Source organism: Gnatocerus cornutus, chromosome 7 (assembly GCF_029298725.1).
Source record: "Gnatocerus cornutus isolate USDA-ARS CGAHR chromosome 7, icGnaCorn1.1, whole genome shotgun sequence".
NCBI lineage: Eukaryota > Metazoa > Arthropoda > Insecta > Coleoptera > Tenebrionidae > Gnatocerus > Gnatocerus cornutus.
In genome coordinates this window covers 14,306,839-14,322,400 of record NC_142239.1, presented here as the reverse complement: position 1 = coordinate 14,322,400, position 15,562 = coordinate 14,306,839, and the positions used below count along the sequence as shown (strand labels likewise).

The following is a 15,562-nucleotide window of genomic DNA, read 5'->3' as shown; positions in this document are numbered from 1 at the left end:
GGACACAAATCTGACGAAAGCGTGCGAACGCTCGAGATAATCGTGTTGCGCTCCAAGAGAGGGTTACCAGAATTAACGCAATAAAGCCCGAAACAATTAAAGTAACGGGAAGTAAAACTTGGAAACGGTACCATCCAATTAATTTCTCCACTAACCTTGATCCCTTTAGTGTCCTCTTCATCGAACGACCCAATATCGAAAGCGTCCGCCGCGTTGACTTCCCCTCGCGGTGGTATCAGTGGCGGCGTGTATTTCTGCAGATAGACCTGTTGCCAGTCAATCCCCGCGAAAAACGGATGCTCCTTCACTTCGTCGGCCCTGAAAATGTCCTTTTAATGATAACGAAGATTAATTTGGTCACGCTCGATTCGTACCCGTTGCCTTTACAGCCCAGTCTTTTGTCCACGTCTCTTTGAAGAAGTCCTTCGAGTAATGATTTCAATTCTTTACTGAATGAATCGGGAAGTTCGACGTTCTGTAAACAATCGTTAGCGACTGGTACTAAATCATTACGTGGCGTTACCATTGTGAGCGTCATCCTGTCGATCTCGTGCTTGTCTTTGGTTTTGTGTTGGCGGAACGGCGAGTGCCCTTTTAACAATTTGTATAACATACAGCCAAAACTGAACCAGTCGGCACTGGAGTCGTACGCCGTGCCTTTGGAAAGCACTTCCGGTGCCATGTAACCATGAGTTCCTCTGGAAAAACCAAACTTTCACACACCATTATTGACAAAAATTTCGAAACTTACACGCTGGCGTGGGGTTTCTTTTTTGAAAAATCACAGGCTAGTCCTAAATCTGATATTCGAACATGGCCATGTTCGTCTAGTAGAATATTAGCAGGTTTTAAATCTCTATATACAATATACCTCCTATGCATATGTTCCAAACCTGCAAACAACAGAAATATCGATAAAACGTCACACTCTTTTAACGACAACGGCAGTAAAACATAACAAACAAACAACATTCCGGTGTAAATTTGACTATCACACGCCATCAAATATGAAACACGCCAAGAATGAAAAACATGTTTTCTTACCTAATATCACTTCGGCTGCGTAAAATTTCATCTCAGACTCGTTGAAGACGCCGTGCTGGCTTAGATGATAATGCAGATCGCCTCCATTCATCAAATCCAAAATGAAACACAGCTTATCCGGCGTATGAAACGCATACGTCATACAAACTATAAAAGGACAGTCCTGTCCTGTACTGACAAGAGATAACATTATGCGTTCGTTCAACGCCAAAGTCTCCCCTTGTTTCATTTTTATTCGTTTCTTGTCTAGACACTTCATCGCGTACATTTTCCCAGTGTCGGCTTTTCGACATCCGTAAACTTCGCCAAAACCGCCCCTGCCTATTATCCGGTGGACGCTGAAATCGTTCATGGTCAACTGGAAAAATAATTTCATTTCATTTCTAATGGAAAATGTTTGTTTAGGATGAAGATAAAAGATGATATGGTGGATGGAAAGCTCGATAATTCACTTTTCAGGAAAAGAGAATTGTGACATTTACCACTGCTGGGCTTTTAATAGAACGTTCGTATTTCATCGCAGGTTTATAAAAAAGATCAAAAACAAACTGGGGGGAATCATTTTACAATAAAATGCAAATATTCGAGGATTTTTGTTGTATGGGAGCAATGCGAAAACTGTATTATTATCGGGTTTTTATTCATGCATTTTTTGCTGACATTAGAGGGCTATTGTGGTGGCGCACATTTAGTCGTCGGCAAACACGAGCGATGCTTAAATTAACTTCAATGCTTAATTAAACTTGATTAGTTGTTATTCATCGCCTTTTTTGTATTGACAAAGGCGATAAGATCCGTATGTTCCGGCTTTTTGTTAAATCGAAATTTTATTCTCTTCCGTTATATTACGTTTACATTCTTTGGGAAGCTTCTGAAATTTCTGAATTTTCTTTCCCTTTTTTACAAGAACTAATTTCGCTGAGTCAAAAAAACTTCGCGATTTGCAAGATGTGAATTTATAGAATTACAACAGCGCAGCGCTAAAATCGTGATTAATATTTTCATAATGCGAAAAAAATAGAATTTTTTGGCTGTTATTCCATCTTTTAAAATTATATACTGTAAAACTCTTTTAAATGACGGTACTAAAATTTTTAAAGGCTAAACTGGCTAAAATATGCAAAGATTTCAAAATTTTAAAACCTCTTCTTCCAAATAATTTTTAGAATACACTTAAAGGACCAATAAAAATAAAAAGAAGTACAGTAACTAGAGAATGATCGAAGATTCCAAAAGTATAAAAAAAGTTTTAAAAGAAGAAAAACAAGAAAATCGTAGAAAATAAAAAAAATTGAATCGACAGATAAAATTTTTGAAAATAAAAAAAATTCTAAGGAATCTAAAACATCCGAAGAACCTAAAAAATATAAGAAATCTAAAGAATATCAAGAATCTAAAAATCGTAGGAATCAAAGGAATCCATAACATCTATTTTGAAAAAAAAAAAACCAAACAAAAAACTATAAAATCCAATTTCAAAAAATCTAAATAAACTACAGGACCAGATTTCGAAATATTTTAAATTAACGGAACTAAAGGTATACCAATCCAATAAATCTAAAGAATCCAAGAAATTTAAAGAATTAAAGGAATATTAAGTATCAAAAGAATTTAAGAAATATATAGACTCCAACTCCTAAAAAAATCTAAAGAATCTAAATACTCGTAAACTAGAGAAGCAGTTTTCATTTTTTTTTTAAATTAGCACAACCAAAAATGTGAAAATCCAAAGAAACTAAAGAATATAAAACTAATTAAAGATTCTAAAAAACAAGATGTTTAAAATTAAGAGAACCAAAGATGTAAAATTTTACATAATAAATTAGTCTGCAAATTCCAAGAAATCTGTACATTCAAAACGATCTAAACAATGTATAAAACTCGAAGGAAGGAATAAATAATAATAATCGAAAATATTTGAAAGAAAAGGCAATTTTTCCTGCAGAGAATTTATGTAGGCGCCAAATTTAAAATGGGGCGTGTGAATGATCGTTCAGCAGAGCGAATTACACGATGCTGTTTTTTTAAACTCCTGCAATTCCTGCAGAATGTTAAACAAGAACTCTCAGATTTGTGAAATTGTCACTAAATTGTAGAAGCATAAACAACTAAACTTGTTTTTGATATTTTCAGTGCAAATTATTATATTTTGCCATTATTAATAAACTTGACATTTAGTTGTGGGCCCATCTATGAATCAAAATTGACATAATTCACTACAAGTAACTAGCTAATCCCTTTCAAACTCTGCTGATGTCTAAAATTGCTTAATGATAAAGTTACCTGAAGTTATTATGAAAAATGACCAAATGCCCTCCATTGGATAATCCACAATGCCATCACGCGTAAATTCAGATTCACCCGTAAACAAAACACTTTATAACTTTAAGTTCATCACAACACTTTTGAAGAAACCACTGACTAAGAATAAAAAAATCTAACTCGAAATAATCCAAATTTTAACAATTTGGTCTGTAGAACCACGATTATTGCTAAACTGACGGGAACTCCGATAAAAACATTTTTTGTCACTTGTTCATTAGCGTTTTTAGTCTCAACCTTCCAATAGCTTGGACTGATTTTGACATTGAACTAGTTTTTTATACTTTATTAAAGTTCACCCTGTATAATCAAAACAAGAGAAAAAATCCTACTAACTTATATCCATCGTAAGCCAAATTTCTATTCAACTCTTTGCATACATAAAGCGTGAGAAACCATTCGGCGCACCTAATTTAAGATCCAACTTATTTATTAACATTCACGAGTCGGTCCGTGATAAATTATTGTTTGCAACATCAACGTAATAGCGAAGTGTCGTTCTAAATAATCCTGACATTACCACTTTGTAGATCAGTTCCCCTACGTGTAAAAAATATTTGAAACTGTTTGCCTTTTATCAGAATGAGGCAAGAATATTGATGGTCCGATTATCTGCAATATCCATATGATCGAAGCTGAATTTTTAGTAGAACTCCGAAGAAAATAGAAAACAACGACGCAACATGAAAATCCTTTTGTTTCAATAAAATAAACTTAAATACGTCCCCAGAGAAGTACAAAAGTGTTTGTATTTCCGTTATTTCTACGATTTAAATAGAATTATGCAGCATTTCCTGGAGAACTATTTTTGGAAAATTGTTAATTGTGGTTTATACAGTACCGCAGAATAATAAAAATCTATCACCCTCTCATAAATCAGCCGCCCCTCATTTAAATAAATATTCATATCGTACGATATTTTCCCGCAGCACGGTTGACATAACAACTCTTAAAATACATGATGTAAACATGATGTTAAATCGTTTGAAAAGCTCAAATTGATATTCGCAATGAAACAAATATTTACAACTGATACCGTCTCTTAAATTACAACACTTTTACGGCTGTTCTTTGAATGACGTATTTATTTTACGACTTGGGGATGAAATCCTGAAGTACCATCTTCTGAAACAGTTTCTCACTGTTAACCCCAATAACGATCTAATGAATAAAAACGATTTAAAAAACTCCATCCAATGAATAAGTTTGTATCAGTTGAAAAAAGTGGTTTAAAGAAACAGTTAGTGTCAAGCTTGTGTTAAATAAATGGTCACGTACAGCTCACTACGGTCTTGATATAAAATATAACGTTGTGATAATGAGTTTTTACAATGAATTATAGAGGTAATACACGAATTGCCTTCTAGCAGCGCCTCTTGTGGACTACCTGTGAAAGCCACCCCACTTTAGACACCCCGATAACGTCGCACATTTGTCGGGAAACTACGTGACGAGGGTGAATTTCAGGGAAGATTCTCTAGAGGGATAAAATTTGACATAATTATAGTATGAACGAAAATCGCACGTTGTCTACTAAACCACACGTCAGTTTGTTAGAGCACTAGCGAAAGATATTTACTCTAGCAAAAATTTCAATTTTATTCATATTTCTATGCATGAGCACACCTACGCAAACTCCCATTCCGAAGTATTTACCGTCGACGTGATTAAATTGGACGCTTTAACATTTAAATTGTTGTGTAACTATTCAAATAAGAGTTGTAGCAACTTGAATTGATTTTTCTTTAATTCAGATTCTTTTATTTTGTGTCCGGACCAGTTGGATTCACTGACATGGAATAACAGTTGTAATTTCAAAACGGATTTATGATTATCATGTAAAATATCCGCGAACTAGTTTGTAAAGTCCGGGATGTTAAAACCGTTCTTTTGAGCCTTCGTAATGGAAAACAGAAGTCGTTTATTAAATCTGAACAATGACTACTTTCAATTTTGTGGGTTACTGGCAAAGTTTTTATTAAAAGTCGCTTTGCAGAGATATACTCATGCCTATTTATTTTACCGTAAAAATCGAATAATTATTTCTTTGCGCAAGGAAAAAGGTATTCTTTTAGAGAACGCGGTGAATGGTTTCTTTGAATCGCCGCATGAGGCGCAAATAAGCTTCAATCTTATCCCACAAAGAGTCTGTGTCATTCAGGTCTCTTTTCTTTGAAATCTCAGTTGGTTTGTAGACATACTTTTGAAAATTCGTGACTACAAAGAATGTACTTAAAAAATCGAAATAGGCGCTTCCGAATCCCAAGGTTCGCTTGAAGAAGCTTAAAAAGTATAAAACTTCAATTTCGAAATCTAGAAATTATATTCTCTATTATATTCTAATGTTATCTCGTAAAGTTTCAGAAATCCTAGTAAATCTTTAAAAAGGAAATCCAAAAAATGTACCAAAAAAAGAATTCTTAATTCGAAAAAATCTTGAAGATTTTGGAGTAAATCTAGGATATTTCGAACAATCCCATTTACCAGAATTTTTCTGTGATTTCTAAGAAGTCCTGAGACATTTTCAAAATCTTTAGAGATTCTTAATAAATTGTAAAAAACAGAAATTCCAGGAGGATTGATAGTAACACTCCAAAAAAAGAAGAAGGAAGGGAGGATCAAAAGAATTTAAAGGAATTTCATAGTCTGGAAATTCCAAGAAATCTACTCGTACGTAAAGTTTAGGCTAACTTAATGTAAAAATCCAAAATGCAAACTCAATTCCATAAAAATAGTGTTTGAAGGCATATTAAAAATGTAAGAATTAAAAAGATATGTAAAAAATGAAAATATTCAAAATAAAATGTTTTCATAGGAAAAAATTTGAAATTACTGAAAAGAAAAATGTAAAAAAGATGATAAATTAAAAACAAACCTCAAGGAACAAACAAGAGAATTGAAAGAATCTGAAAAGTAATTAAGTGAATTAAAATGAAAAATCATGGAAGAGAAAGAAAGAAAATTAAAAAATTAACTGAAAGCATCTAAAAAAAAATCTTTTTGAGAATCAAATCGCATGAAAATATAGACAGGAATTAGAGAGATTTAGAGAATCTACAAAAATCTAGAGAAATAGTATTTGGACAGAAACTCAAGAGAGAAAACAGGAAGGACTTCAAACCGTATTTTTTGTGTTGTAAAAGAATACGAACCATGTAAAATCGACTGAGAACAAAAATTCTAGAACCGAAAAAAGTTGGTAAACTTTGAAAAAAACACAGAATAAGGAAAATTCGGAGATGGTTCAGAGGTACGTGAAAAAAAATTCCAAAAGTTTATATTTCAAAAGAACAATACATCCCAATTTGCAGCATAGTATGAATTATGACCTTCATTATTTTGTCCCCTGAGTACAAAAACAAACATTTTATATGATACAAATTCATAATGTTCCGGATGGAAAAAGAGCTGCAAATTAATTATAGGATACAACTATTATTATTTTTCATTGTAATTTTGATCGTATAGAGTAACAAAAATTACATATTTCCACTAACTTCCGGACCACTCAATGCTGCAAATTTGAAATTTATAGTTGTTTTTATTTGTTGTACAACTGACAAAAGTCTCAAAACATTTAGAATTCTGTCGATTTCATTGTTTAATAAATCAATAACTCCAAAGAATTGACCATTGAATCGAACCAACGTAAAGAATAACCGTTTTTCATAAACCCTGTGTGAGTTGGAAAACTCCAAAAGGTCTCAAATTTCAGAGAACAAACTAATTTATATTAGTTCCGTTACAAATTTACTATCGTTATTCATGGATGGAAACGCTTTAAATAATAACATTTGATGATTTCTAATTAATGTGGGCTGTAATTTACTTAGTAAGTCAAATGTCAATAATACCGTTGGTTTATAGTTTCCACAAACTAACCCACCCGAATGTACATTATGCATACCATGAAAAGCATAATACTGTCAGCCAAACATGACACCCATGAAATTCTGTTTAAATCTATTTAACCATAAACTGCTGGTGATGACATGTATTATTACTTCCCACATTTACTCCCGTTGGTTAAACACGCAGTATATACAATAACAGGACAGATCACAGGTAGACATTTAATTTGAGGTAGATAAAAGCACCCCCTCCGAGTTATTATAATGCTTTAATGCTTCAATTTAAAAAAAAACTCACCTGGATATTTAATTCCAGATTTTTCCATTGACAAAACCTAGTGTATTTTTCGCTGAAACAAAAAATCTGTTATAAGTTGTCGTGTCATAAAAACAAGATAAAGTTCGATATCCTTCTGCGGTCCCAAGCAATAATCGTTTTATCTCGAGCGATGCACGTCGTCGAAACAAATTACTCGATTAATATCGAATTAGACCGTCTCAAACGGACGAATAGTAATTGAGTCGTTGGTGTGAAAAGGATTTTAATAACGATCCACTTTCGGAATTAACGAGCTATCCGAATCTAACAAAAACTAATCCCATCGTAATCATTTTATCCGGAGATCGAACTTCCCCCAAACAAACAGAAAAAGAAAATAAAAAGAAAAACAAATCGTTACCTATTCTCACCTTTCTAAAAATTTCTTGAACGGTTCGTCCCTTAAATGGTTATATATTTCTTCTATGTAAGGCTGGAAGAATAAGAAACTGGATTAATAACAACATAACGAATTCAATATGTTTTCAGAAAACGCGAGTTGCATTTTAATGGATAACGGTGTGTCATATTTAGAATAACAGTGGTGTACAGTAATGGAAAAACTTTTAATTAGAATTCAGTAGTCGTTCAAGCGGGAAAAAGAAGTGGAAATTCATCTTGTGGCCTTACCTCGAACAGTGTGACGGGAACATCGTTCTTCATTAGGTGCTTCTGCACGTGCTGGAGGCATTCTTTGGAGTAGTCCTGTAATGCAAAAAAAACGGAGCGATCAATTTTGTTATTTCCATCAAAGTCTGGAAAGTTGTCTATTGCAGGAGGAATTGACTATGATAAGCTCCAAGCCATGCAACTTTACAGACGGGGAACTTAGCTTCTGGGATCAAAGGTGCTCAGGATCTTACGCATTTCGAAGTTTCCTACGTTTGTAAATTCTATTTTTTATTTTGACTCTAAATGTACTGAAATCTCAGATCACAGAATCGGAGAATACACAAATTTTTATTTACAAGAATCAACGTCCTGCAATTTTGAATTTATACTTCTTTAGATTTAGGTACTTTTAACAAATCTTCATGAGTCGATAGATTGTTTCAATCTTTTATATCTTTTCTTTATCCAAGGTTTTAATGTTTTAGGTCGTAATAAAGTCCGAAACTTCGGAATTCAATTCAAGACAAAATTTAGAATTATTCGTTGGGACGACCAAATTCGAGATTTTCTATTAAATTTGGTGGATTTATTGCTTGAGAGTTGCCTATTGAATTTACGAAATTACGGAATTTAACAAAAAAGTAAGAATTTCAGAATTTTTCAAATCGAGGACGAACTCAAAAATCAAAATTTTCTATTAAATTCTGTAAGTCCCATTATTCTCATATTTACGCAATAAAATTTGGTGAATTTATTGCCTAAAGTTCAACTATTAAGTGTGCCAAATTTCAGAATTTTAAAACAAAAACTTTTAATTTTAGAAATTTTTCAATTGAAGGTCAAACCTAACATTTAAAATTTTTAATTAAATTTGGTGAATCCCATAATTTTTATTTTAACGCAATAAAATTTGGTGAATTTATGGCTTGATGGTCCTCTATTAAGTGTGGCAAATTACAGAATTTTAGAACAAGAACTTTTAATTTTAGAAATTTTTCATTTGGACGGCAAACCCAATATTTAAAAAAATTTTCAATTAAATTTTGTAAATCCCATAATTTTCATTTTTACGCAATGAAATTTGGTGAATTTATTATTTTATTGGGGGTCGTCAATTAAGTGTGCCAAATTACAGAATTTTAGAACACAAACTGTAAATTTTAGAAATTTTTCATTTGGAAGACAAACTCAAAATTAAAAATTTTCTGTCCAGGTCTGTAAGTCCCATAATTTTCATGTTTACGCAATCAAATTTAGTGAATTTATTGCTTGAAGATCGTCTATTAAATGTGCCAAATTACAAAATTATAGAACAAGAAATTTAAATTTTAGAAATTTTTCATATGGAATAAATCCAAAATTTTCAATTTTCAGATTAATTCTGTAAGTTCCATAATTATCATGTTTACGCAATGAAATTTGGTAAATTTAATGTTTGAGGGTAGTACACTAAACGTACTAAATTAGAAAATTTTAGAACAAGAAGTACAAATTTTAGCATTTTTCATTTGGAGAACAAACCCAAAATTCAAAATTTTCTATTAAATTGTGAAATTCTCATAATCCAACAGTAACCGAAAATTTACCTAAATAAAACGATAGAAATCCTGTAATCTTGAGAAACTTCACCATCGTAAGAAATTCAAAATAAAATGTTACTGAAAAATGGCGGATGCGCCGAGTGAAAAAATGCCACCAAAACGTAATTGAAATTCCACCGGAAATGAAACAACCCTTGCATAGTTTGTTTGGAAACGCATACTAAGTATATACTTTTTTGAAGGGTTGGTAGTATTGTGAATAAAAACTGAGCTCCCTTAACACGACCAATTAATTGCTTACTCTTTTATTTTAATTTAACTTCAACACGACGCAAGCAGTACGACATACGTTCTCCAATCCAAAACTTACTCTACTGAACAATTTATAGTGACTAATAAAAATGACAATGATGTAGAATGCTTAACTTGTATGATAAAGCAAAAACCACCTACGTACTTAGAATTAACGTCGACCCTTGAAACTGCCAGTTTCCTCATATTTAATTACCTCCAAAGTGTTACAAAAAGACTGCAATTTCGGGCTCACAGCATAAAATCTATTAATATACAAAAGACACTTCATTATTATGTTTTTTGTGACCTGTACTCGACTTAATTAACTCTGTAGTTTTGTTCTTTTTTGGTTTACTCGAAAAGTTATGATCGTTTTTAAAGAAAATAAACTTCCAACTACCACATCCTCATTCAAACTTTCCACCCCTAATGAAAAACGCACGCAAAAAGTTCACTTACGTGCGACCGCGCCAGCAGCTCCTTCATGATGAAGTTGTCGTAGATATCTCTCGCCTGCTTCATCCTCTCTTCGGAACACTCCAGCTTTTCGTACGCCTTTATCTGCAAACAAACGTGAATGACAATCAGGGAGATGTAATCGGATCAAGTGTACCACAAGACACACGAAAGTTGTGCAGTTTGCTCGAAACTCACAAAATGAGTTTATCATTACAACAAGAAATAAGAGGAGGGCATGTAGATTCACGGAACGTTAGTCAACGTAACGTGCTAGCTAAAACGCGAAGCGCCAGTCAAGGGCAGGGGGATTTTAGATTGGAATGGAATTTGCATTGAGCTTCCTCCCTCAAAGCGATTTTTTTTTGGTGAGGCAGGAACGAACATAGATTTGATCTATTTGGATCAAAGTGGAGATGGGGGAGGAAGGTGAACGAGCGAAGATGAAGCCGCTAACTGATGGAACTTTCGTGTTTTTGTGTTAATGAGAACCGACGCCGCGGAAAAGAAACTTCTTTCAATGGCGACCTCGGAACAACACAATTCGCGAAATTTTATTGTTAACAATTACACGAATCTGGAGAATTGCTCCTGATTCTTAATCTTAAAATAGAAGTTTCTTTATTTGTTACTATTTAAAATGTTTCACTATTCTCAGTAAAGTTGGTACCCTTCGTCTAAACAAGACAAAGAAGAATCAATCTAGAAAATTTGTTTGGCCTGTAAAGGTAAATTTATACTGTCTACATTAAAAAGTCAGAATTCAGTTCGATTCGTCGTGAATATTATTCCTCTCCATCATTTCATATTCCACCAATCTGATTATCACTGCGTTCTTCCACATCCTCGCAATTTCCCGTTCGCATTGGGGTCAATAGTAAGTAAAATGTCTCTTTCTTATCTCTTTATTAATTTTCGTCGTCGTTCAAAACGAAATAAAAGGAATCCAACTCGACCTGACACTGTAATAAAATAAAGAGAGTTCACGAAGCTAACGAGAAAATGGCCGATTTTCAGACGACGCGCATCTCCCCATATATTACAATAAAATGCGTCAAAAAAATCTTATTGAATTCTGGATGCGTCGAAACCTTCATGAACTTTCCAACAAATCTGTGACAGGTTTAATCGCGCCGCACACAGATGACGCGACGTCGAACAATTGAATTATCGGTTGACGTAAGAGGATTAAGAGGAAGGTGGCACTCCTGAGGGCTAGAGATTTTGAGGGGGCAAAGGTGTCCTATAAAAACCTAGTTAACTGTGTGATAAATGCTTCAGAGCTTTGGGGAATATTCTCATTCCACGCAAAATGAAATGCAAAAAAAGTTCATTCTTTGAGGATTTCCGTTAACACAAATGAAATTTTTTGACGCTGGGGAAAAATGGCCCGGCGCATCCACCATTTTGGAAGCAAAATAACATGTTGCTTTTCATAAAATGTAAGCTTCCCGTCACTTCATTTCCCACAAAAGAACTTCCTTATTATGTTTCCACTGCGCATCTAAAGCCTTTTATTTGTTACAAAATTGCAGCTTGCCTCCATTGTGAGCTAACAACAAAAACTTAAAAAAACAAAGCCCCGGAGTTTCGAGTAATTTGAAAAAGCATTACATTCAAACAACTTTTAATTCGAGCTAGTTCAGAAATAAACATGTATTTGCTTTATTGTCGGAGCCAAGAATGGGATTCTTTCGCCGGTTCTCACGTCATCATTTACAGAAAGAACGTCGTTAGCAACCCTGTCAATTTCTTACGTCGAAAGTAAACAGTGTGTTTATCAACAAAATCAAATCAAATTTGTCCCGTTATTTACTTTCCGTCTGATTTTTTGTTCTTACTATGCTCCAATTGCCGATGGAATTTTCTCTCGAGTGAACAAAAACTTAAATGGAGAAAAGGCAATAAAAACTTTACGTCGACTCGTCTATAATGACTTGTTTGGACAACTCGACATTTTAGTATTTTGATTGAAATCATACCAAAAACGAATAAAATGTCCCGGCGCATCCACCAATCTGACCACTTTCATCGCAGGTTAAAGCTTAATTTAGTTCATATTCATTTATTGGATTAGCGCAAATCCCGATCGCATTTTTAGTCGTAATTGCTCGGAACTTTGCTAATCTGAAAAATTAAATGTCAAATTTTGGTAATTTGGCTTCGTTACGTTCGAGAAAAATAACGGGATTTTGCGTAGTTGTTTTCAAAAGATAACAGACACTATGCATGCAATCAATTAATGTTATCAAATTTGGGTTATCCGAATGCCAATAAATGTGCGACTGGAATTGATTTCAAAACAACGCCCGCCAAAAGCAGATTGAAGACGAAATTAAAAACTGAATTACGAATGTCGGATGTACCAACTTCATAAATCCAGTCCTGAAACCTATTAAATCCAACAATTTCTGTATATGCAGTAAACTTAGCAATAACTTCCCGTTTTAATTAAAATATATTTTCATAAAACTCCAGTAAGACGTATTCGCCGTTAATGAAAAACTGAAGCTTTACATGCACTCGCCGCAGAATTAACTTTTCTTCTTTTTCCACGCCGAATTGAAGTTTCATGTTGCACATTTTACAGCTCCGTAAAGTGGGATGTAACACATGTGCATGGTTGTTCTGTCGTAAAGGAGCGATTACACGGATGTAATATTCTTGAAGAGGACAATTTTCAGACGAAATATGGCGAAAAAGTCGGTCAAGGGTGAGTAAACGCGAAACGCTGAAATGTAAGTTTAAAATATACCGCGAAAATAAACGTTTAGTTAGGTTGTAACTCAGCTACAGAAGGAAAATAAAATTTTATGGGAAGAGGTCTTTTGATGCGTCCATACAAAATTTACGTTGATAGTTTCTCGTTTCAACTTCATGTAATTGCAGTGGTGGATGAATAGTGAAGAAATTATTTGAAACGAAGTTCGAAAACCGACACGACTTTGCACTTAGAGTTTTAAGTAGTTCAGAATTTTTCTGGTCGAATCAAAAATGGTGGATGCGCCAAAATTATTAAATTGAACTAAAATGAATAAATTCCAAATTTTAGATCGAAAAACAGAATTTTGAAAAATTTTCATTTTCTTTATTGTCCGTAACTTTGGCAGTTTTAATCATATACCAGTAAAATTCGGAGACTTCACTTTTTTAGACTTGTTTATGAACTGTGCCAGAATTGTCCAATTTTCAACTGTGTCCTAAATTTTGCAGCAAAAAAACAGAATTATTAGAAATTTTTCTTTGAAATGAGCGAAGACTCAATACAACTTTCTATGAATTTCTGTAATTTTGATAATATTATTCTCTAAACATTAAAATTAGCAGATTTAAGTAATTTCGATTTGTTTATCACCTGTGCTTACTCCAAAATTTTACAGCAAGAAATTTCCATTTCCAAAAATAAATTCCGTAACTTTGGCAACAACTTTAATCGGACAGCAATAAAATTCGGAAGATTTACTACTTTTGACTAGTTAATCAACTGTGCTAAATTCCAATATTTCGGAGCAAATAACTGAATTTTTAGAAATTTCCACCTAGAACGAAGCCTAATCTTTAAATTTTTGTAAATTTGACAGCTGTAATCTCAAAATAGTGAAAGTTGCATGTTTTACTACTTTCAACTTATTGTACTAAACTCCAAAATGTACTTGCAGCAAAAAATCAGAATTTTTCTATTCGAAGTAAAAATGGTGGATGCGCCAGAATTATTATATGAAATTGAAATTAAATTTTTTTGATATCTCCAGTTTTTACTGTTTGACTGGTCGTTTTTATGTCCTATTTTTTCTCAGGCTTTCAGTTTGTAACATTAGCAGACAAATTCTTATAACTTAAAATTTAAACATGGGAAGCCTGAGAAAACCAAAAGCAATTACAATCTGACAATTAGAAAACCTTAAAAACCCGAAAATTAAAAAAGCTAAAAGCCAATATTAAGGAAATTGAACAAAAAAACAGGAAGAACTTAAAATATGAGAAATATTTCGCAAAACCGGACGCTTTGAAACTTCGAAGACAAAAATGCAAAGCTCATTAAAACTCCCAGAACTACAATCTCGCCTTAATAAACACCTCAAAAGTGCACTCTGCAACGAAAGCACTCATCCGACCTCAGCTCCTTAAAATTCGCCTCACATGATTAGTTTTTAATGAAATTTGCATTTGTTTACTCAGCACTCACCTAAAACCAATTGGGCCGTAACTGTATTCATCGCAATTCCTTCAGAAAACAAGAACTCCGATCCAACTCTCTGCATTCAATAGCTAATTTATTAGAGTTGCCAAATTCATGACTCTAACCCAAATAGTTGCTAATTAATCCGGAAGCACTTCTCAATACCAAAAAAGCCTATTTGCGGCGTCGTTAAAGTAAAAACTCTTAGTGTATCATTAAAACTCGGAGTATTTTGGAAGTCAATAAAACACTTGCATGTACACCTCATACTTCACAGTAATTCGTCTTTGTTTATATTTCTGAGTTTCATTAATAGCTGGTTTATAGCAGCATTTTATGTAATAAATTTATGGCGTTTTAAATGGTACAGTTCTGCTACATAGTTAAGACACAAAGGTTTTTATCAATGCGCATATTCAGTTTTCTAGGAGTCATACGGTGAGGAAATAAGATTGTTTGACATTTTCCGATAGAAAATTTATTTCTTTCCTCATAAAACGCAGAATGTTCGCTTTTATAACTGTGCGTGGTAGTATAAGGACGTTAAAGTTTATTTTTGTCCCACATAACGCAAAATACAGGTAATTTACACTCGTAGAGATTAAACCAACGCTTAAGGCTGAAAAGAAAGCGAAAAATTACGCCAAATGTCATGTTTTATAAGACACATCTTCTATTCTTTTCAGTACGCGTGGGATTCCAATTAAACGCCATTAAGAAGAAATAATTCAGAATCTAAACGAAATGTCAATCCAATTTCGAATATAACCCATTACGTAATGACACCGCCACAGTTCCAACTACCTGAATAATTTCCATAACTCTCTTCCCCAGTCAAATTGCGCATATGCAAATTCAGTCATTTTCCGCATGTTCCCGAACGTTATTACCTCCTTATCAATTTTTTAAACCGCCATCAATTCACCAGACATCTAACCCATCA

General features: G+C 33.5%; 1 protein-coding gene across 2 annotated transcripts in view; it reads right to left on the bottom strand.

The window, feature by feature from the left end:
• The window catches only part of Gprk1 (G protein-coupled receptor kinase 1), a 58,393-nt gene that overhangs the window by 5,039 nt on the left and 37,792 nt on the right, over positions 1-15,562 (bottom strand). The window contains exons 4-12 of one of the 2 annotated variants that reach the window (XM_088042135.1): positions 10,443-10,544; positions 8,167-8,241; positions 7,908-7,969; positions 7,516-7,567; positions 1,045-1,402; positions 752-893; positions 524-698; positions 375-475; positions 156-318 (exon numbers count right to left, since the gene is read on the bottom strand). In XM_088042135.1, coding sequence (XP_087898261.1) covers positions 156-318; positions 375-475; positions 524-698; positions 752-893; positions 1,045-1,402; positions 7,516-7,567; positions 7,908-7,969; positions 8,167-8,241; positions 10,443-10,544 — 1,230 coding nt within the window. Of the gene's footprint in view, positions 1-155; positions 319-374; positions 699-751; positions 894-1,044; positions 1,403-7,515; positions 7,568-7,907; positions 7,970-8,166; positions 8,242-10,442; positions 10,545-15,562 lie in introns of both variants that reach the window. The other variant, XM_088042134.1, reaches the window with a different exon arrangement.